Source organism: Muscardinus avellanarius (assembly GCF_963383645.1).
Source record: "Muscardinus avellanarius genome assembly, chromosome: 2".
NCBI classification, from domain to species: Eukaryota; Metazoa; Chordata; class Mammalia; order Rodentia; family Gliridae; genus Muscardinus; species Muscardinus avellanarius.
Window position 1 is genome coordinate 147268926 of NC_137787.1, and position 23565 is coordinate 147292490.

The 23565-nt window shown below is 39.8% G+C and overlaps 1 protein-coding gene across 2 annotated transcripts in view; it reads left to right on the forward strand.

Annotated features, from left to right (window-relative positions):
- Window positions 1-23565, forward strand: part of ENOX1 (ecto-NOX disulfide-thiol exchanger 1) — a gene marked incomplete at both ends in the record, with an annotated part of 265269 nt that overhangs the window by 28442 nt on the left and 213262 nt on the right. Inside the window, 2 exons of one of the 2 annotated variants that reach the window (XM_080719975.1) lie at window positions 2573-2716; window positions 3756-3893. In XM_080719975.1, the coding sequence (XP_080576101.1) occupies window positions 2573-2716; window positions 3756-3893 (282 nt within the window). Of the gene's footprint in view, window positions 1-2572; window positions 2717-3755; window positions 3894-23565 lie in introns of those variants that run through there. The other variant, XM_080719976.1, reaches the window with a different exon arrangement.

Below are 23565 nucleotides of genomic sequence, written 5' to 3' on the forward strand. Positions count from 1 at the left end.
TATAGTTTAGAAATAAGAAAAACTAAGCCAGAGAAATTGATTTTAATGATAAATTAGGCATTATGGTCTTGACTCATTTAAAGAGGCAGGTATTCAATAGGAAGGATAGATGTTAGTAGGGTACACAAATAGCTCTTGGAACTATTCATAAATTACCAGGTAGTAATTAACTACAAGCATTATCTTTCTTCCAAGGCATGTGATCAAATCAGTTTAAATTTTGTAAACAGTGTCATGGTAGCATTGAGACTTTTTGAAATGCCTGAGATATGACAGAACTTACTTTAGAATCACAATCCTCGGTACTTTGTGTCCCCCTGAAATTGTATGTCATTAAAAACACTGGATTGGGAAATTGAAGAGATATAATGAATTCCAACGTTCAACTAGTAGATAAATCAAGCTTTACAAACGATATCTTGCTAACAAAGCAAGGTCTCTTTTCAGTGAAATTGCAGTGTGTTAAGATAGCCAGAAAAATGGTAGGTAGATGCTGTGGGCCTCCAGGACGCTTCCTGCCCCTGTGCAGAACTGTGATCACAAAGGGGAAAACTGCCACTGGAACAAATGGATGTTAGCTGAGGAAAGCAAATCCTACCCCTAAAACATCAAAAAACATTGTAGCCAAAAGTCAAGGTGAAATGTGATCAGTGAGGCACAAGTCATAAAGCCTACAAAGTACAGGGATGTTCTCTGATATAATGTTCCAGAACTCTGGACTCATTAGAGAGAGAGAAAAATAAAGTATGATTGATGCCCATTAGGAGAGAATCTGAGCTATAAGGAAGCCTGCCAACTAAACTTCATTTGGGAAGATAAGTAAGACAAATAGTGACCTTGTGATGATCTTAGGCAGCTCTACTGAAGGGCCATTTGAGAAAAGAAGAAACACATACTAGCCAGACTGCCTTGCTTCCCTGAAATTGCTGGATGTAGGGAAAGAAAAGTGCATGAAGGTTTCATCAGAGAAATATTGCTACTGGATGAACAGCTATAGGCAGACCTTTAGGTTAGCTCTGTTTTTCTTATGCTGTTGACTTTATTTTATATAGTGAAAATCTCTTTGATGGCACCTGTTCCCTAGGATAATTGATGTGCCATATATAACCATGCTCTAAATTCATAGGGGTAGTAGAGTTTAATAGCAAGGTATAAAATATGTGACCTGAGGACCGTTTGCTCCCAAAGTTGGAATTATTCACTGCTAGATGATAGACAATTGGAAAAAATTTCCTCAGTATTTCCTAAGCCCCATTATTTGAAGGCTAGAGATTTGTTGAGACCATAGAAACCATTTGTTCATTATCCACCTATTCTTGAGATAGTGAAACCTAAACTTCTATTTGAATGAGATGTCTGCTCACCGGGTAAAAAGTTATTTTTGACATTTTCTCATTCTTGTGCCTAAAATTCAAAGAAATGAAGAACGTACCCTAAAAGAATCACACTAGATACGCTGAAAAACTAGAACATTTAATTCTAAAATCATCATTAATACAATCGTGATGTAGAAAAATTTGTAAATTTGTACCCGATTGGAAATAAATACTTAAACTCATGTGTCATATCAAATCTACTTAAGATCAAACTTGTCAGCTCGTTCATCTAGGATGTGAACTGGTGAAAGTTCACTTAAAATATGAATATGTGAGGTTTCTGTGTTTTTGCATTTTTTAAGGGTAAGGAGAAAGCATAACATTTTATAAATAGTGTAATATAGAGGGGCCCTTTATAACCTTATTTAATATTTTATTGTTGTTTATATTTATTAGAAAAATGTTTTAAAAGTGTAATCACATATATTTATTTGATATTTAATGCATACTTATTTGATATAGAAAAATGTTTTAAAAATATAATAATGTATACTATGCTATGTGATGCTAAGAAAAGTTCACACCATACAAATTTTGGCCAGTCAAATTTTTTCATTCCAGAGAGTTAAAAAACAAACAAACAAACAAAAAACCCAAAACAGTGTTTCTCCTTTGCTGCCCAGCCGCCTCTGTGCTTCTTCTATGGACAGCATGTCAGGCTCCCCTCTTGCCTTTCCTGGCTATTGTAATTTAAGCGTCCTCCTTTGCCTTCTTTGCGGTGAAAGGGTTCTTGCTCTTTTCTTCCTGCTCCAGACATTTTTTTCCCCCTGTCTGAATACATTTCACAGACGACCATCTCCCAAAATAACAACATCAATTAATTTTTTAACTTTAAAAAGCCCCTCACATTTCGCCCTGCGTCTGCCCTCTGCATTGATGTGCGGTGTGTGGATGAGGCTGTGCAGGGGCTGATAAGCCCCATTGTGCAGGCTCTGCAGTGGGAGGCAGAGCGTGGAGGTGCTCGCAGACCCTGCTGCTTCTGGAGCCGCCTGTGCCAACACAGCTTCGCTGCTCGGTTGGAGAAACTGAGCCACTGAGCCACAAGAGAAACAGCCACAGAGGGACCCACACAAACAGCTTTACTCTGTGCCCCTCTGGAAGTGATCCTTCATAGTTTGTTTCTTTGTTTGAATAGACAACAGTTTATCCTGTTGAGCCATTACGGTTTCTCACCACACTCCTCTCCCCTTTTACAGAATCCCATGATCTCCGAGGGGACCCTCCACTCCACCGTCAGAGTGCCCCTGGCCCCCAGGATGCTCATGAGTCAATGGTAGATGCAGGTGGAGCTGAGAGCATCGCCCGGTGTCCCCAGGAGCTTCCTCAGATGATGGCTGCAGGTAAATGTTGGTGACCAGTGCAGGACACAAACCAGACATCTTGAGTTCTTGTTGGAAAATAGGCATTAAAACTGGGAGCCAAAGCTCTGGGGGGGAAAAAAAAAAAAACAGGTCACAAAACTTGTGAAAATCCAATGTACTTAAACATATCAAAGTCAACCACTAAGCCAAGCAAGGGAAGGAGGGATGGGGAGGGAATGGGGTGGGAATTGGGTAGGGGTTAATTCGGTGATGTGTACCCGTATGTACACACACATTTTTTACCCCAATATGATGTATGAATATAATGCACCAATAAAAAATAAATAAAAATATCTCATGTTAAAAAAAACTTGTGAAAATCACATTTAGTCAAATTCAGTACATGTTGCTCTTTTTTGCTCTGTGCTATTTGTGTTTAATTGTACTTATTTTATAAAAAGTCAGTGCTTATGAGGAATATTTTGGAAAAGTCACTTTGGGTAAACACCTGCATTTCCTTAATGTAATGATGTAAAGCTTTATAAAAGAGGGAATATGTTACCAGATAACACTTAAAAATTCAATCAGGACCAGCACTCCTCCTTGAAAGCTGTGTTTCTAACTGGATAGTTAAAAGGCACGCCTGGTACAGAATTACACTGGAAACAGACACACTTACTTACTCTGGTCTACTAAGCCAGTTGACGTCTTTTACCAAGAGAATATTACTGCTTTGTTTCTTGACCTTGTCATTTAAGTAGTATCATTTCACCAATAGAAAGAAGCAATTCTTCACTTTTTTTCAAGAGTACCCCCATAAAAGGCATATTGCATATGAAGGAAACTACATGTCATTAAGTTTTCTCCCAGAAAGTATTCGGAAACACCCTACATTTAGGTCTGAAGAGAATATTACTGTAGATTATAGTGCTTTGTATTTGTGTGTGTGGGGGGGGTGGCGTTGGAAATGTTCTAAATGAAGCCTCTCAGCTCTAGAAATGTGATTTTCCTTAAAGCAAAGACCCTTGCCCACCAACTCTAAGCCAGAGTTTTGTTTTGTTTTGTTTTTTTCCCGCAGCAGCTGATGGTTTGGGGAGTATAGCAATAGACACAACCCAGCTCAACATGTCCGTGACAGATCCCACAGCCTGGGCCACAGCCATGAATAATTTGGGCATGGTTCCCGTGGGGTTGCCTGGACAGCAGCTCGTGTCTGGTAAGCTTTCTCCCGGTCTGGAATATGCAATGCTTGCAGCAGTGCCAGAAGTTGTGGATGACAGGTGCCCCGTAATCTCCACACGGTGGGTGTTGAACATGGTCTTTGATTTATGACGAGCATGTTTGGCTGGTTGTGTTGGGGATTCTCTTCTTCAACACCTCACCCTTCTGCCCGGTATCTGCTCTCAGAAGCAGCCACCCTCACTGTTAGTGCTCCTCTAGCGCCTGACAATCAACTGTGTTTTTCGGATTGATAAATACAATGGTTTGGGAAACTTGTTCACCTACATTTCCCCTTTGATTGCAGTCTTCCTTTTTGAGATAGGTCGATGTGTATTTTTGTTGCTGTGCTTGTCAGTGTTCCTATTTTACAAGTAGGAAAACAGAATACTTGGGTTTAGGTGGTTTTTTCCAGCCCCAAAGATACGGAGCTATAAAAGGAGGAATGTGTTACCAGATGACACTTAAAATTCAATCAGAAACACCACTCCTCCTTGACAGCTGTGTTTCTAACTCAGCTCAACCAACAAAGTCTAGGTTTTCTGTCCATGACACATTGTAATTGTAATACAATGTAGTCAATAGATAGCATCTTTAGAGATATCACTAAATCCACAGTCTCTTAAGGACTTTATCATTTAATTCAATATGTGTTTATTACAGAGTTTTTAGGTCTTTCAAAAATGCTTTGGGAAATAAAATGAATAAGCATATGTAAGTGTCCTTGAGAAGCATATCTCTCTAAAATAATAAAAAGTCAGCAAGCAACTGAAAACAAGAATAAGAAGCCGGGCGTGGTGGCGCACACTTGCAATCCCAGCATTCGGGAGGCTGAGACGGAAGGATCGTGGTTCGCTGATAGCCTCAGCTACTTAGTGAGGCCCTCTGCAACTCAGTGAGACCCTGTTTCAAAATAAAAGAATAAAAACTGGGGCAGGGGGTGTAACTTGGAGGTGAAATGCCTCTGGGTTCCATCCCAGACCTGCCAAAAAGAAAAAGAAAAAGAAAGAATAAGAAACCTAATGTGCAGAATCAAGTATTAAGTAGTGATGCAGACTAGTACCGCAGTAAATTTTAGATCAGCCACTGAGGCTCTGGGGAAAGTGTAATGAAGAAGGTGAGAGTGGGCGTCTGTAAAGACAAGTTGGATGTACATGTGCATTCCTCACTTTCTTAACAAATGCTCACTGAGGCGCCGCCCCTGCATGGGTCCCACCAATAAACAAGACAAGCATGGCCCCGCCCTCTCAGGGTGCACAGTGGAGAGGAGACAGTCAGTCAGTACACCATGATCTTTGTTGTGATAGAAGAAGAACATTCTCTCCTGGCCATGAGTATAGGTGAGAAGGGATGATGTGCACTAAGGAATCAGTTACCTTTGGAGCATTAAGTTAGGCTCACACATCCGTGGTCTTTGTGCTCAGCTGATCAAGCAATGGATTTCCTGCCCTCTCTCCTTCCCTCCCTTTTTCTCGCTTTCTTTCTCCCCCTTTTCTTCTCTCTTTTTTTTTTCTTTCTTTATTTCTGTGCTAATAATGGCCAGAGATGAAAATTTCAAAATTGTCTGTATTAAATTATACATGTGATCTAGGTGTGGTGGCACATGGTACTTGAGAGGCTGAGACAGGAGGATTGCAGGTTTGAGGACAGCCTCAGCAATTTAGCAAGACTATGTTTCAAAATAAAGGACATAATAGGACTGGGGGTATAGCTCAGGAATAGAATGGCCCTGTGTTCAATCCCCAGTACCAAAAAAACTCCAAAAATCATATGTGCATGCTTATGTATATGGAAATATAAATATATATGTATGTATATACAGATATACATGCATATAAATATATTTGATTTCTTAAAAACATGAACATAGAAGATAGGAAAATAGGATATTGGGGAAAAGGAAAGATAAATATTGAGTCATAAAGCATTATACTTAAGATATTTATAAAATTCTTTAAAATGCTGTTAAATCTATACACTTGAAGATTAGTCTGCTGTGCGTCAGGGGTGTACATACATAAATGGTATTCTCTATGGGTTGTGCATGTGTTTATCCAGACCCTATTTCTCCAAAGCTGATCTAGATACATGTTTTCTCTGATAACTCGAGAGTAAAAATTTATATTTTTCCACCCAAGCCTTTCCAGCTGCCTAATTGAAATATTCATACAGCAGAAATTACTTTATTCTTGTCTTACCTCCTACTCCTCTCAGAAAACTTTGTGTGACTTCTAGAGTAAGCCAAAACCTCAATAATTCATTATTTTTCTTATGATTTTGAGTCTTCTGACATTTTAACCATGACCAATTTATGATTTTCCTAGCAACTTACCATGAAAAGAATTATAGCCCTACTCGTTATAGAAGATTTACCGTATCCGCCCCGAATTACAGTCTCTATCTCCTGGGTTAGCCAGGCTGCTTCCGCTGGCTTGGAGCCTTTCAGGGTCTCTCTGGTCTTCCCTTCCTCATTCCCCAGGCTGACAAGTTAACTGCACTCTGCTTTCTTCTCAGAGCTCCCAGCCAGCTCCCTCATTGACACAACCTTAGGCTAGTGAGAATGGAAAAGCGTTCCTTTATGTTTAGTTATTATCTAGGTATTTTCTTCCAGTCTTTTTTCTATGTTTCAATAATATTAAATACGAAATTTTGTATCAGGCACTTTGTTAACATCTTAAGCTATTTTTTTCCATGTTATACTTTTATATAAGAAAATTTGCCTGGTGCCCAGCACCCGTGGCACATGTCTATAATCTCAGGACTTGGGAGGATTGCAGGTTCACGGCCAGCCTCAGTAACCTAGTAAGACTGTGTTTCAGGTTTTGTTTTTATTTTAAAAAGGCTGGTGGTGTAACTCAGATATAGAATGCCTCCGGGTTTAATCCTCAGTATCAAAAAAGAAAATGCCTGGCTTGGTGGCACATGCCTGTAATCCAAGTATTTGGGAGGCTGAAATAGGAATTCAAGTTGAGACCAGGGTATGGGCATTTATACAGAAATGTAAATAAATAAATAAATAAATAAATATAAATAAACGGCAGAAAAATGGATGGAACTAGAGAATATTATGTTAAGTGAGATCAGCCAATTGACCAAAGTCAAGGGTTGTGGGCTTTTTTCTCAAATATGGAAGCTAGGGAGACAATAGAAACTGTAAGGAACTTTAAATAATGCAGAGAGAGACTTATAGAGTAGTGGAAGGGCGTTAGGAAGAGGAATAGAGAGGACTGAAGAAAATGGTACAAATAATACTATGGCAACATGTGAAGGTATTATCACCAATTTCCCTACACATTTTGGGAGGGAGAAGGAGAGAGGGGTATGAAGTGGAGGGAAATCTAGCATGTATGGTTGTATTACGTTGAACGTCACTGTAATAAAGTGATTTTTTAAAAATTTTTATTGGTGCATTGTAGTCATACATATTAATGGGGTACGAGATGGTGGAGGCATACATGCACACATCACCCGATGAGCACTTACCCAGTTCCCACCCCATTCCGTCCTCCTCCCTCTTTCTCGTTGTTTGGCTTAGTGATTGACTTTAATATGTTTGCTAATGTACATCATGAACAGTAGAGAATTTCCCTCTTCCCCTCCCATCACCTCAGTTAGGTGGCCTTATTTGCTCATCTATAAAATCTCCTTCATCTAGATTTCCTCCTATGACCTATTTTCTCTCTAGTTTTTGCCTATTAGGGAGAGGTAAAATGATTTTTAAATAAATAAATACAATAGGGTTAGGGGTCTAACTCGGATATAGAGCACCCCTGGGTTTAATCACTCATACTACAAAATAAAATTTAAATAATTCACCAAATACATTGTCCCCAATTTACTTACCATTTTAAATGTTTCTACTTTTTCACTTTTACTAGCCAAGCTTCTTTATAGAATTGAATCTCTCTTAGCATATTAAAGCATTTGACATTGTTTTTGTTTTTTGTTGTACTGGAGATTGAAGCCAGGGGCATTCTACCTCCAAGATACACTCCCAACCCAATTTCTAATCTTTTTTTTTTTTTTTTTTTTTTTTTTCGGGTCTGGAGAGGGAACGCAGGGGCCTTCGACCTCGGAGGTATACCACCAGCCCTATATTTTCTTCTTTATTTTGAAACAGGATCTCACCAAGTTACAGAGTGCCTCACTAAATAGCTGAGGCTGTCCACTAACCTGCGAACCATGATCCTCAGGTCTCAGCCTCCTGAATGCTGGGATTACAAGCGTGTGCCACCACGCCCGGTTTATTCTTTGTTTTGAAACAGGTTTGGGAGGGCCTCAGTAAGTAGCTGAAGCTGGCCAGGAACCTGCAATCCTTCTGTCTCAGCCTCCCAACTACTGGGATTTTGCATTTTTTATAACATGGTGATTGTATTTATTTTATGGAAGTGTTTTTAAATTTAAATGTGATAGCTTATAAAAATAATTTGTATCTGTATATAGTAAAGATTAAGTAAATATTAACCCTTTCTTCTTTTTTTAACAAATAATATTCAGTTAACACTTTTAAAGCATAAGATTTTTCAGCACTTAGAATTATCTCCTTAGATTCCTACATGTAGAACTAGTAGGTCAAAATTTTCTTTTATATACTGGACAATTAATTTTACAAATGCATGGGTATGTTTAATATTGAATAATTTGATATGCAAAGATGATATACTATCATTGCTATTGTTTTACCTTCAACTCTTTCAGGTCATAAATCATGAGTTTTCACTTTTATGATTTGGATCCTAAATGTCCCCCATAGGCCCATATGCCGAAGACTATGGCATTATTACTAGGAGACAATGGAACCTCTCAGCAGTTAGGTGACTGGGGACTCCAGCTTGTGGCTCTCTCTCTCTCTCTCTCTCTCCCTCTCTCTCACTCTCTCACTCTCTCTTTCCTCTCTCTCCTCTCTCCTCTCTCTTTTCTCTCTCTCCTTTCTCCTTCCCAGCTGCCACTAGATGAGCAGCTTTGCTCCACCACATGTTCCCACCATCCATGACAGTTCTGCCTTGACACAGACCCAAAGCCATTGTGAAAACCTCTGAAACCATGAGCCAAAGGAAACTCTAACTCCTTTTAAACCACTTTCCCCGGGTATTTTGTCATAGTGACAGAAAGCTAACACACCTTGTTTATATGCCTTTTATACCTTTCATGTTTCCTTTTTGTTAAAAGATTATCCTTATACTGTATCATCGCAGACAGGTCCTTGGTAAGTTTTTTTAAAAATTAGTTTGTATTTATTTTTTGCACATTTTAATCCTTTGCCTTCATGTTTCCTAAAAATATTTATCTAGTCCATCCTCTTAATGTTGGTTCTTTTAAAAATAAGTGTTTAATTTATCCTTTATATGGTCTTTATTCCATTTTTAAATACAAAAAGATTTCTCTACTCGGAAGATAGACATGTATTTGAGCTTCCACATCTCCCCATTGTCTTCCCGATCCTTTATCAGAAATTAAGTTCTTCTGTATATTTTTATCCAATTCCACAGTATTCATTCTGTATTACAGATCTGTTTTTATTCTGGCACTACATCGTTTCTTTTCTTACAGCTCTATAATATAATTATAGTCAGCACATTCTGCTCATTTTACTGTACCTAACACATAGTACTGCTTTCTTTTTCTCATAGACATAGAGCCCTGGGAAGCAGCTCTGGGCTCTTTGTTCCTCCTGGACACCTCTGGAGTTCATCAGGGGGGCTCTAGAATGTTAGAGGAGTCTTTAATGTTTCAGAAGGGACTTACGGATTATTTAGTGTAACATTCCTTCCAAGAAATTCTCTGTAAAATGTCACTGACAGGATTATGGAGAGGCTGGATTTTTATGAGGACTTGGCTTTCTCCCAGAGTTTCTGATATTTCTAAATGACCAAGCACTCTTCCTATATTTGTTAAAATTAAACTGACACTAAATCCCATTCCTCACTGCTTTCCAGTGTTTATTGAGAGATCAAAATTATCAGCAAAGCAAGGTGTACATTTTTCATATCCTCCGATTTTATCAAAAGGATTTCCTTCAAATTCACGTTGCTTATCACCATCATGTCATACCTCTCCCACGTGCAGTCATGGGTCCCACAATTACACCTCTCCCATCTCCTTTTATCATCATAGCTCCATTCCGCATTGATGAACTTCCATTTACAGTTTTCATGTAACGTGCTCCTAGAGATCGTTACACTGAACTTGTTTCTTTTGTGCAGAATATATCATACTCTTGTTATTCCCCAGCCCTACATCCCACACTCCAAATTCTTGTTCTTTATGAGATAGTGTTTGCCACCACCTATGATTTTTTTGCATTTTTTATACCCATAACTTGATTTAGCTTTCTTGTTATTTGTTTTGTTATTGATAGTTTGAACATTTTTATAGACCCAGGTGTTTTTTTTTAATTTTTTATTGGTGCATTATATTCCAACATCATATTGGGGTAAAAAAAACTTGTGTGTACAAACATGTACACATCGCTGATTTAACCCCTACCCAATTCCCACCCCATTCCCTCCCCGTCCCTCCTTCCCTTGCTTGGCTTAGTGATTGACTTCAATATGTTTAAGTACATTATGTGTTTTAGAGATTTTCCTCTTCCCTCCTCCTTTCTCCTCCTTTTAGACCCAGGATTTTTTAACCTATCTATTAGAACACTAGTGTCCCACATATATTGTTAGGCCGGGTGTATGTCACATCAGTGTTTACGTGACTTACCAGTCATAGCAGACTCGGAGTTAAACACAGCTAAATTGCTTTCTTTTTTTAGTTTTCTCCATCCTTTACTCTGCTCATGGACCATGTGAAGTTTTCAAACACTAGGAGATAGTATATAGGATTCCTCAAACTTAACTTAGCTTTTAAAAATACTTACTAGTATCTCATGAGACACTAGAACATAGCCATTTATACCAGATTCATTTTATCAACTAAGGAGCTCCTTCTCCACTACCATCCATCTCTTTCTTTGCCGTAGTTGATATCCTTCGTATAATCTAGTCTGTTTGTCTTTGTGCGGAGCAGCATGAGTCCCTAACTTCAAGTTTCAAAATAACTCTTTTATGGACAGCTGTTACCTGAAACCGTCTTCTCAGTTTTCTGTAGTAAATACTGTCCCTTACCAGGGGCCCCACCTCTGGCATCATAACCAAAAATCTAGGTCATCAGATCCTGAGCATCAGATACTAGCTGCTTCCTTACTCTTTGGCCTTGTTTGTTTTCCAAAGTTATAATCTTCACCTGGAAGGACAGCTGAAGTGCAGGAGCTGAGTCCTCCAGTTTCATGTCTCTGGCCCAGGTCCACATGGGAACTAGTGATACTTTAATGGATGTTCTCTGGCCATGAGATTAAACGTTCCTCTTTTGTAAACTTCTTGAAATCTGTTTTCCAAGTGTCAACAATCTTTCCTTAGCTGTTATTGACTTTAAGTTCAATCTTTTATTCCAAGTTGCTTAGCATGCCATTTGTTGAATTTCAAACACTCTTCAAAATAGGCACCACATGCCTCTTTCCTATTAGCTAAAATGGGACAGCTGTATACCAGAGAGCACCAGGACTCATCAGTGATGAACTGACGCTAATAAAAGCCTTCTTCCTTGCAAGCATCTGTTAACTCTTAATTGCCCTGGGCTCATACCTCACTGTCCCTGCTTCAGCATCTCTGAGTTTACCATTGCCACTTGCTTCCTGCCCCTGAGAACATGGCTTCCAACTCATGGGAAGGCTGCGATGGGGACAGTTAGTCTCCTGCTCTCCTCATTAACTCTCCCCTTCACTGATGGTCTTCCTCATTTTAATTCTACTCTGCTTATTCAGAATACTTTTTTTTCCCTAGTTTCCTCCTGGGGTTGTTTAATCCTCCCAGGAACACCTTTATCCTCTCTAATGTGCCCAGATATGAAGAGGCATTTGTTAAATCCTTTCATCTCTTCAAGCATCACCCTTTTAACTGGATTTACTGAGGCAGATGTTCTGCTGAATACTGGCATTACAAGACATAGACCTTACAGTCATGTTTAAGAGTCTAGTGGGAGAAACTTTAAAGAGTAAATAGGCAAATACAAATCAATGTGATAAGTGGTTATGTTACTAATAGATAAAGGATGCTATAAGATGTCACTGCAAAGTGTTAAGCAGGGGAGTCATAGGATTAGCACTGTATTTCTGCAAAGGACATTTGTAAGCTCTACAGAGCAGAAATGGCAGTGTGGAAAGGCTGGCAATGGGAAGGTCAGAGAGGAGGCTATAGAATCCAGAAAGACAGGAGACTGTAATGACAACAAAGCCAGTCATAGCCCTCACAGTGGAGATGGGGTGACATGAAGGCACTCATGAGGCATGTAAATATAAAAGTAATAGGAATGGTTAACTGTGTCCACATGAACTGTAAGGAGAGTGAGGAATCACAGTGGCTTCTAGGCATCCAACCCTGGAAACTGAGTGAATAGTGGACCACTTACTGAGAAGAGAAGGCAAGGAAGTCAGGAAGAGAAGAGGGTGGGGGAGATGGCTGGTTTCCTTTTGGACTTGATGAGTTTAAAGAATGTGTTAGAAGAAAACATGTGGTGAGCAATCCATTTTATGGGTCTGGAGCTCAGAAAAGAAGTGTAGATGGAGACATGGCTTTGGCACCCACAGCACACAGATGGTCGTGGGTTCCCTGAGGACCTTTCTGCCCCCAGACATGCCTCTGTCTGCCATGAAATTAGGATGGGCGCAGGTGTCATCCTGACCTCCAGCCATGTCCATAAATCCCTCCTTCGTCTGCTTTCTCTCTTGGGATCCACAAATCCCTATCCATCGATGGGCTTCAACATTTGAAATGAGAAAAGTGGTCAAAGATAACAAAGACAGTCTGGAAATCCTGCCTGAAACCATCTCTTCAAGCTACAGAGACTGTCAATAAGCCATGCCACATGCTCACTTCTTAAATGCAAATAGCACTCTCATCAACACACCTTCTGTCTTGCATCTCTCCAAATATTAATGGTGACACACTCTGACCCAGACATGATTAAGGGCAGCTAAACAGCCTGGTGCATCGCGGCAGGGCTCTCTCACAGATGATACCAGAGTTCTCTTTTGTTTTTGTTTTCTATCTTGTTGAAAGATTTCTCATTATCCAGTGTCAGAAAGCAAATAGGCCTTTGACTTTTGCTTCACAATGTATATACCTGATTTCATGTATTTTTGACAGTTCTGTTATACTTTGTGCAGTTATTTACCTTTGTCTCCCCAAGATATTAGGACAATACTTTGGTATATTTGTTCATTCACCACTCTATTACTGAAGGTTCAAACTGTACAGCGTATCTCACAAGGATTGCAGTAATCAACATGAGTGATGCTCTAACAATGTATACATTAAAAAAAAAGATATTATCTAAATGTGCAAATGATTAATTTTAATTGTAGGGTATTATAAATAGATGAGGAGCCTACCTTTGCCTGAGGGTATTGGGCAGAGGTCCAGAAAGGCTCTCCTAAAGAAGTAGTATTTAGGCTAAGCCTTGAAAGATAAACTAGAATTATCCAGGTAGCAGGAGAGAAGGATGGGGAAAAGAAGGAACTTGGGCAGATGAGAAAATTATAAAAGCAGAAAATTCCCCACTTAAATGCTTGTGACGATAGGAGCCTGGGGTTTTCAAGGAAGTGAAAGTGAGGCTATGTGGGCCAGAGGTGGTATTAGGGGTGCAGTGGAGTTGGCGGTTTTGTGCTTAACATGAGGGGGCAGAGGTTGGCTGAGGTCAGATCAGGTCTTCCAAAGTGAGGAGTAGAGATTTGATTTGAAGTGCAAGTTATAAAGGATTTTAATCAGTGAAGTGTCTGACCTCTGATTTATGTTTTGTTTTGTTTTCAAAGTCCCTAAATTGTTCTATAGGGAGTAGGTTGAATAGTGGCAAGATATAGTTTACATCTAAAAGGCTGCTTCAGGCTCAACAAGGGATGGTGGAGGTAGATGGCCTCGTTATATCCATACTTGGCTATAATAAGCATCTACTATGTGTGGGCACTGCCACAGGTGCTGGTGACACACACTTTCTCTTGAAACTTTCATTCTAGATCTATGCTTCTGGCCTGTATCTACAGCATTTCTTTCTTTCTTTCTTTCTTTCTTTCTTTTTTTTTTTTTTTTTTGTACTGGGGATGGAACCCAGGGTCTTTCTACCTCCGGGCTATCCTCCCAGACCTATTTTATATTTTATATAAATTTATATTTTATATGTTTATATTTGGAAACAGGGTCTCACTAAGTTGCTGAGAACCTAAGTAGCTGAGGCTGGCTTCAACCCCATGCAATTCTCTTGTCTCAGCCTCCCAAGTACTGGGATTACAAGCGTGCGCCACCACGCATGGCGAAAGCATTTCTTGAGATAAGAGAATGTGTGGAAAATGGTTTTCAAAACATGCTTGCTTCTGCCTGTACCAGGTTCTACCAAGGTAGTTGACAATCAAGGATTGTTCTCCAGCAATTCTCCACAAATGAAATAACCTGTATCCTTGCTAGCCAGGGATGTTATAACATGAAATTCCTTGTCAAAGGCTTAATATAAGAATCTTTTCTCATCTAGTCAATGAAAATGATACATTTACTTGCTTTGTATTCAATTAGTTGACTTTTTCTGAATTACCAGTGTGTAATTTTTCTTTGTGTTGATGCCACAGCATTTCATTTTTTATACTAGTTTATATTTTTGTTTGTTTAATCTATTTGTTCTATTATACTCTGATATATGCACTAATCACTAACCATTTGACTATGCTAGTCTCATTTTTACCAACTAGACTATATAACTAGAGAAGGTATTTTACAATAACTACATATATTTGCATAAGTATATTAGATTATAGATATCGCATACAATATATAATCTGTATATGTGTATATCACAAAGACACACAGATTCTCTAATTTTCCCAGTTTACTCTGAAGTACAGAAGCTAGAATGCCTTGAATTGCTTCATGAGCTCAGAGGAGATACTTAACATTCGACACTGTGAAACTGTATCCTGCCCTCAGAGTGGACCTTCTAAATCAGTGGAAAATGAGAAGAAATGCCAAAAAGTTAAATTCCCATATTAACATTAATTTCAGTGTTTCTGGCTTGGTATGTGTGTATGTGCACATTAGCATACATTGGGTTTTTGTTCTAGGTTAATGTCAAAACATTCAATTTAATATGAAATAGTCACATAGCGATTTTTTGTTTTGTTTTGTTTTATGGTACTGGGGATTGAACCCAGGGGCATTCTACCTTTGGGCTAAACCCCAGACCTGTTTTATTTTATTTTTGTTTCAAAATGGGATCCCACCAGGCTGCAGAGAGTCTCACTAAATTGCTGAAGCTGTCCTCAAATCTGTGATTCTCCTGTCTCAGCCTGCTAAGTACTGGGGTTACAGGCATGCATCCACCCCCACACCTGGCTGTGACTTCTCTTCCGTGTCTTTTGTTTTCCTTTCATATTCTGCAGCCTTGTCATTTAGGATGTGTTACATTCTATGTTCTCAAGTTCTAGATACAGCACATTATGTACTTATGTAACTAATATTTATCTAATATGCCATACTAGTTTCTATGGGCAAAAACCATACCCATTTCATCTCTGTTATTTTCTTCATCATCAAACACAGAGCTAGTGCTCAGTAACAATATGATTCACTTGAGTAAAAAGGAATTATGTAAAGATATATAAGCTTTAGGAAAGTCACTTTTTTACCTGGTCCTGAGACAATTTTAAAACACAGGTTTTATGCCTTTAATCATATTTAGATAAGAAGGCTGAGCACAACCACTAACCCCTTCATCTGATATCTATGTTGTATTTTTCCCATACGTGAGCATTGTCGTCCCAGATCGCTTCTTCTTTAAGACCATATCTTCACTGTCTTTCCTCATCCTGCTTATGCTTCCATTGACCTTCTTGCACATCTGGAGTATAGTCATAAGAGCTGCTTTAGTGTCCTTCTCTGCTAATTCTATTATCTGTGACATTTCTGCATCTCTTTCTCTTGACTGAATTTTTTTCCTTGTGATGGGCCTTATTTTCTGTTTCTATGAACGCCTTGTAATTTCTTATTGCTTGCCAAACACTGTGAATTTAATGTTTCAGGGTCTGGTTTTTTTTTTTTTAATCCTCTAAATATTTTTGAGATTTAATCAGAGTTCCTCAGAAACAGTTTGAATCTCTTAAGGCTTGTTTTTAAGCTGGGGGAAGCTAGGTCGAGAGCAACCTTTCTAGTAGACATAGTTTAATCTCATCCCACTGCTTAGGTCAAACACTCCCAGGAACTTTCCCCAGTGTATTGTAAGGTGTCTCCTTTCTGGCTTTTGGGAGCTGGCCTCTTCTGAGCCTTTGTGAGCTTCAGAAGTGACTCCACCTGCTCCTTCTCAGTGGCCTTGGGACTCCCCTCACATTGCCCCTCTAGATCAACACTCAGAGAGGACTTAGAGGGCCCCAGGTCTCCTGGGCTCCACTCTGATTGGCTCCTTCTTTGTGTGCTCCGCCCAGCAAGTTCCAGGGCCCTTGGCGGGTGCATGCTGAGCTCAGGAAGGCCTGGAGCTCTGTTCAGTTTCGCTTCCTTGTGTTACGTCCTGGCCAGACAAGGAGCTGGGAGGATGATAGGTGACAAGGAGCTGGGAGGATTATAGGTTTCATGTCATCTGTTTCCGTCTGTGATCATCGTCCCGCACCTCCTGCTGTTCAGGGTCTGAAAACTATCATTTGATATTTTTTGTCTCATTTTTTTATTTGAAGTAGGAGGAAATATTCCATCCCTGTTACTTCCTTGTGGCTGGAATTAGTAGTTTTCAGATAATCCTGTAAAAATATTTGTATATATTCTTTAGAGATATAATCAGTAGAAGCCCGAGACTGTGGTAGAAATAACTTTACCAGTCATGCTAAAATTCGTAGCAAAACCTGTTAAATTATTGATCACTCAACATATGCCAAATACTTTGATGTATTCCTCTGTTAGCTAAGTATTAGTGATCCCATTTTATAGATGAGGAACCACTATGCATGACATTAATTGGTCCACAGCTATCCAGGTGGAAGGCGTTAGTACTGGTGTTGATGTTCAGCTCTCTCTGCCTAAGCCATTTCTATTCTACCAAAATTGGGGGAGAAATGACTGAAGCAAAACCTCTTACATTTTTTTTGTCTCAGACCAGCCTTGTCTTTATACCTAAGGAAAAAAAACCTTAGGTGGAAATATATCATTAGGAGAGGGGACATCATTGAGATTTTCAGTCTTACATTGAAATAAAATAGATTTCATTTATTTAATTTCTATACATAACATTTTTATCATGCTTTGAAACAAGAAGATTTCCAGGAAGCCTCAGGAATTTAGGACTTAGATTCTAGTGGTCTACAATTTCTACTAAAATTCAACTGGGAATAACCTAAGCATATAAAGTATGACAATAACAACAAAAAAAGAGATAATAAAAGTATAGAAATATCATGAACATTTCTATCTAAAAATTAGTAAACAAACCTCTCTGAAGGAATAAAGAAACTGAATTCTTTAGGATTCACTTGGGCAAGATGGACTTGGCTCAGCTGAAGTCCTCACCCCTGGGGAAGCAGGGAGCGCAGAGGGGGCAGTACCACCTGGGTGACACTGGTAGAAGGAGATCCAAGCTGACGGATCTCATTTCTCAGAAAAATGGGAAGCAGGGTCATGTTCTGAGGGTAAGTAGCCTGATGAGGAATGGGAAGCTTAAGGAGGGGAGAGAACCCGTAAAGGTGGGCACTGGGGCCAGGAGAGGAAGCTGCCCAGAGAAAGACAGTAAGATTGCTGATCAGTATTTGAGGCCTGCCATGATTTTCCCAGCAGTGCCCTGTCTTCCAGGGGACAGGCACAGAGAATGAAGAGGGGGTTCATGCAGCATCAGAGAACTGTTCCAGTTTCCGAGAGCCAAACATTTTAGTTTATTTTCAGTGAAGAAGAATGTAGAAAGAAGTAGAAGGGAGAAGAGTGACCTTGGAAGACTTCCTATTTTAAGGGAATGAAAAAAGGGTTGGCTACTTTGGCAAAGGACCTCTTTGCCCTGACTTCTTCTCTCATAGGAGTAGTGATCATTCTTCAGTAGGCATGTGGAGGTAAGCCACATACACCCAGTGCATACCCATAGCTCAAAAGTATTCTCACAAGTCACCTGTGTCAACACTATTTAGACTGTGGCTTTCTGGGCCTATTTTAAACCATCTGAAACATGAGACTCTGGAAACGGCAACTGGAATTCTGGCTCTGGAATCGCTGTAGTGCTGTGCTAGTGGAAAAACCACATGGTCCATTTGATCAGGGAGTGGACAGGGAAACTTGTTGAATGCTGAATTCCTGAGATCTTAATTACAACACAATCTGACAACTGAATTTTTTTGGGGGGGTAAAAGCAGCTGAGCCAAAAAGTGCCCATAAGACAGCTACTGGTGAAAAGTGAAAGTTGTGTGTTGATTATCTACTATGCTCAGGCACTCTTCCTGAATGTTTGTGTCCCCCTTAAATATGTCAGAATTGTAACCCTCAAAGCAAGCTTATTAAAAGGAAGGGTCTTCAGCCATAAAGAAGAACAAAATTATATCATTTGCAAGAAGATGGAAAGTCCTAGAGAACATTATGTTAAGTGAGATCAGCCAAGCACAGAAGGAGAAGGTACATATGTTTCCTCTAATATGCCCAAACTAGGAAACACAGAGGATACCAGTGAGACTCCAGGTAATGGAGGGGAAATATTAGCAAAGTTTGAATGGAAAGATAGGCGAGGAGGAAGGCTGATCTTGATTAATGAGGGTCTACATCTGAACCTGTGTAAAATTATGAATATGGCATGATTACCCTGGACAACCATTGGTGGGAGGGGGGAAGGGAAAATGGGGGTGTAGGAGAGAGGGCACCAAGTATAGTTTAAATATATACCATTTATGTTCAATAAAAAAATTTAAAAAATAAAAGAAAGAAAGAAAGGAAAAAAAAAAAAAAGGTAGGGCCTTTGGATGGGGATTAAGTCAGGCAATCCGGGCCCTCATGATTGGGATCAGTGAAGGAAGAGACCCAGGAGAGCTGCCCTGCCTTCCATTGTGAACATGAATTGGAAGAGACCAACTGTGAGACAGGAAGTGGTCCTTCCCGAGACATCAAATCTATAAGCGCCTGGATCTTGAACTTCTGTGCCTCCAAGAATACAAAAATTAAATGCCTATTGTTTATAAGCCACCCAGACTATTATATTTAATTATAACAGCAGCACTCCCTCCAAAAACAAAACAAACAACAACTAAAAAACAAAACCATAAAATAGGATTACACATCATTTAAGACATTTTTATCTTAGAAAAAAAGATGTCTTTAGTGTCAAAACACACATCACTGAACTGCACTAAACTATATTTTCTCCCTCATCAGGGACATTTTCTTGCTGTCATAAAAGATACAGTTTTGACCTTGAGGATTTACTTCTGAAAGTTAATGCCTACTGAGCAAAAGGACACTTTATCCTGAAGGGAAGGAGAAATGCAGCAGTCTTCAAGTCTGCTAAGTCTTTCTGACCAAGAGGGCATCTTTAAAGAAATATTCCTCCCTTCACTGGGTGGGACCTGTGTGACCTCCATTGGTTAACGCATCCTCACCATTATTCCATCTCAGCAGGAAAAATAGGCCTCAGTGCCCTAATGTGAGGCCATCAAAGCCTCCACGGGGGAGCCCTCGCCCAGAGTGAATCACAGCTGATGGCTTCTAACCAGAGACAATTTCAGGAGCTGTGCAATCGCTCAAAAATGCTCATTTTATATATTTTATATTTTCAAGACTTAGTGGCCTGCCTGCCTGCCCCTCCCTCTCTCTTTTCTCTAATTTCCCTCTCTCTCTCTCTCTCTCTCTCTCTCTCTCTCTCTCTCTCTCTCTCTCTCTCTCTCTTTCTCTTTCTCTCTCTCTCTCCCTCTCTCTCTCTCATCTCTCTCCCATGCATTTGAGCACATCTTTATGAATTTGTTCATCCCCAGCTGTGAGAAAGTACTGCCTAGTCATGGGTAGGATAAATGCAATTTAGAAAAAAATAATAGATTAATAATAATATGATTTCATCTTTGTCTGAATAGTTTATGTCATCCTTGCTGGAACTTGGCCAGGAGCAGGGTGGGACAGAGATTCTACAGGGGCAGGGTGAGCCAGCATGCATCAGGCCCCCACTGGCCAAAAGACTGGGAAGGGGTGTGGTGTGCAGGAAAAGCCAGCCAGGATAGAAGGGGAAGCAGAGTGCCGCAGACCCTGGAGACAGGTGCTGATGCTGGCTCCATCCCTCACATGGTAGCTGCCTGTGGGCCAGTTGCAGACTTCCAGGGCCTTGCTGTGTCCTTGTCCAGGGGGATGTTCAGCTCCCTTGACACTCTGACATCCTATTACTTAGAGGGAACATCCTAAAAATCAAGACTATAGGACATTACTACAGCCACTGCTAAAATGGCTAGCATCTGGCTAATACCTTCAGGAAATAAAGCAATCTAGTAACTTTTAACAAGAACCACAGGAAGAATATCTCTACAAATTACGGTAATCTTTTTGGTGGTGATGATGATATTTTTGTTATTTTTGTTTGTTTGTTTATTTGTTCTCTAATGGATCCAGAGAGCCCCTGCAGAGTTAATCACACATATCTTCAAGTGAGTAATGTGGAGAATCAACTTAAGAAACTCTAACCGCTCGAGGCTTTGAAGAAACAAGACAGGGAAAGACAGGTTCTTGCTGCTTTCAGGGCCTGTGACTTGGCAGGGCCAGACGCTCTCCGTTCTAGCAATCCTAGGAAAAGTGCGTACTGCTCCTGTAACCCGGGACTGACTGCCAAGGATCCCACATCAGTGTCCACGTCTGTTTATGCCATTGCATTTTATCATGGTTCTAACTAATTTCTAAATTTACATTTCTTCAAAGAAATTAGGAACTTCGTGAAAATATGAGTAGGAAAGAATAGGAAATGTACGCTTTCTCACCTACTTCCCTTGGCAAAGGTCTGGCCACTGTTGAGTCCACGCTGGAACCTAAGAATTGGAGCAGGGGCCATGCCCTTCCCTGTGGTATGCGATGCCTGATGGCAACCTCCCTGGAGGAGCCCCCAGCGCTCCTTTCTAAGTGGCCTCCTGCCCAGAAGGGAAGAGTGGATAAAGGTCCAGCTTTTTCTGCTCATGGAAATGGAAGCCTAAAGGCAAGATTGGGGACAAAAATGATGGAAGGAAGTATGGATAGATAAAAATATGCTGTTGGAAGTGGAAATGGGACTCAGATGTAGAATGCTTGCCTAGCATGTGCAAATCCCTGGATTCAATCTCCAAGTCAGCAAAAATAAGGAGGTTATAATAATGGTGCTCACTGTGTAAGAAGATGACAGCTCCAGCTTAGTTAAGAGAATCATAAAGTTGGAGAGCTACAGAGGACCTTGGGTCATAACATCTCATACTGCTATTGAGTATAAGGGTTTGCAGCAAGATTTGAGAAACAGTGTGCCATTTAATACTTAGCGATCTGCTCTGCAGTAGCAGAGAGATCTTAACATTATTCCCTGCCTTGTGGCAGACTGCTGAAATCTGACCAAAGTCCTTCTTTATACTGGCATAGGATGTGCCCTCCTACCTCTATACAGCACTCTAGGAAGCTGACACCAGTATATATGTGAAGAAACCTTTCTGTGAACTCTGATCCAGCCCAGCCCTTTCATTTTTTGTGTGTGTTTGTTTGTTTCCTTTGAAGATTGTATTATGGTATGCACAAGAGTGGGGGAGGAGCTCAGTTCTTCTTGGCAGCCACTTTCTTCATGGTGTCTAGGATGTCTTATGTCACCCTCCTTTTGGTGAAAACATATGCCCTTCCTGTCCTTGGTGAACCTGAGAGCCCATTTGCCCATGGTGACCTTAGGCAGCTCCCTGGCTTGGCTCATGGGGCAAAGCCACAGACCTCTCAGATCCTCTAACACACACTGGGTGCGGTTGGTAGGGGCTCTGGCGGTGGCTAAGCCTCCACCATGTTCTTGGTCACTGTGTGGCCCTGTTGAGGCCCAGGCCTGTGGCACTGCACAGCACTGAGGTTTCTGCTCTATAAAAGCTGTGCCTACCCGTTCATTTCATGGGCGAGGAGACAGAGGTCTGAAGGGGGCTGGGTACGTCTTACAGAACAATGTGTCTTGAATGGTTTCTCCATTTTGGGTGGGGTTAAGAGAACTATCTTACTCATGCTTCTCCCCTTTCCTGCCTAATGAAGGGCACACTGGCTTGGTGAGTGCTATTGGATTTTCCACTCAATGAAGCTGACTCGTCATAAAGGAACAACTAAACCTTAACCTTGGTTGCTCAGGCAAGACTTGTCCAAGATGATGCTATATTTTTCGATCATTCACTGTAAAAGTTTTGTTGTCATTAAAATAAAGGAAAAGCCCATCAATATTTCACAAGGCAACTAAGTTAGGGAACAAATTAATGAACCATTCTCATTTCTTGACATTCTTAATCAGAATCTCCTTAACTTCCCCTTGTTTCATTTTTAATTCTTATTACTTTCTTTTCACTAGGAGACCACGTCCCTTCATCCTCTACACTGGACCTATTTATGCATCTATGTGTTTGCCCATCTGCCCAGGCTGTTATCTTCTGCCTGAGATAAGCCTCTTGAGGGAAAGAACTATGTTGTATTCATCTCTGTGTCCCCTGTGCCTCCTGGCTTTGGCACAATTCTTTTTTTTTTTTTTAATTTTATTTTATTGGTGCACTGTATTCATACATCATAGTGGGATACAAACTTTTGTAGACATACATGCACACATCGCCCAGTCAGCCCCCACCCGATCCCCACCCCATTCCCTCCCCATCCCTCCTTCCCATGCTTGGCTTAGTGGTTGACATCTAGTATTATAGCAATTTATCCAAAATTAAAAATGTTAATCTCACATAACAGTTTCATTTGTCTGATACCAAGCTTTTGATAACTTAAAGATAACATTTCAATATTTCTTTTTGCTTTCTTTCTTACCAGAGCATATTTTTTTCTGTTTTTTTAGGTGAAACTATCATATATTCATATATTTATTTTTCAGAAAAAAATCTATCCTAATATGGAATATGAATTCTAGATACCCAAAACGATCTTGAAAAAGAACAAAACTAGCAGATATATATTTTCTGATTTCAAACCATATAAAGCTACAATAATTGAAACAGTGTAATACTGTTCTAAAGGCAGATATATAAACCATTGGAGTTAAATACAAGCCTAGAGCTAAATTCTTCCCTATATTGTCAAGGTATTTTTGACAAGGTTTCCACGAACATTTGGTGGTGGAAATAATAATCTTTTAACTAAATATTGTTGAAAAATAATAATTACATGGAAAAGAATAAAATTGGACCCTTACCTAATCCCACATACAAGTATTAACTCAAAATAGATAAAAGACCTAAATATAAATCTTAAGACTATAAACTTTTAGAAGAAAATCTGGGTCATAAAACCTCACAACATTGAAATTGGCAGTGATTTCTTGGTTATGATTTCAATGGCACAGGCAACAGAAGAATATACAAACTCCCTAAAAAAAAAATATTGTATATCCAAAGACAATGTAAACAGAGTTAAAAGTTACTAATAGAATTGGATAAAATATTTCCAAATGCTATATCTGAAGGTATA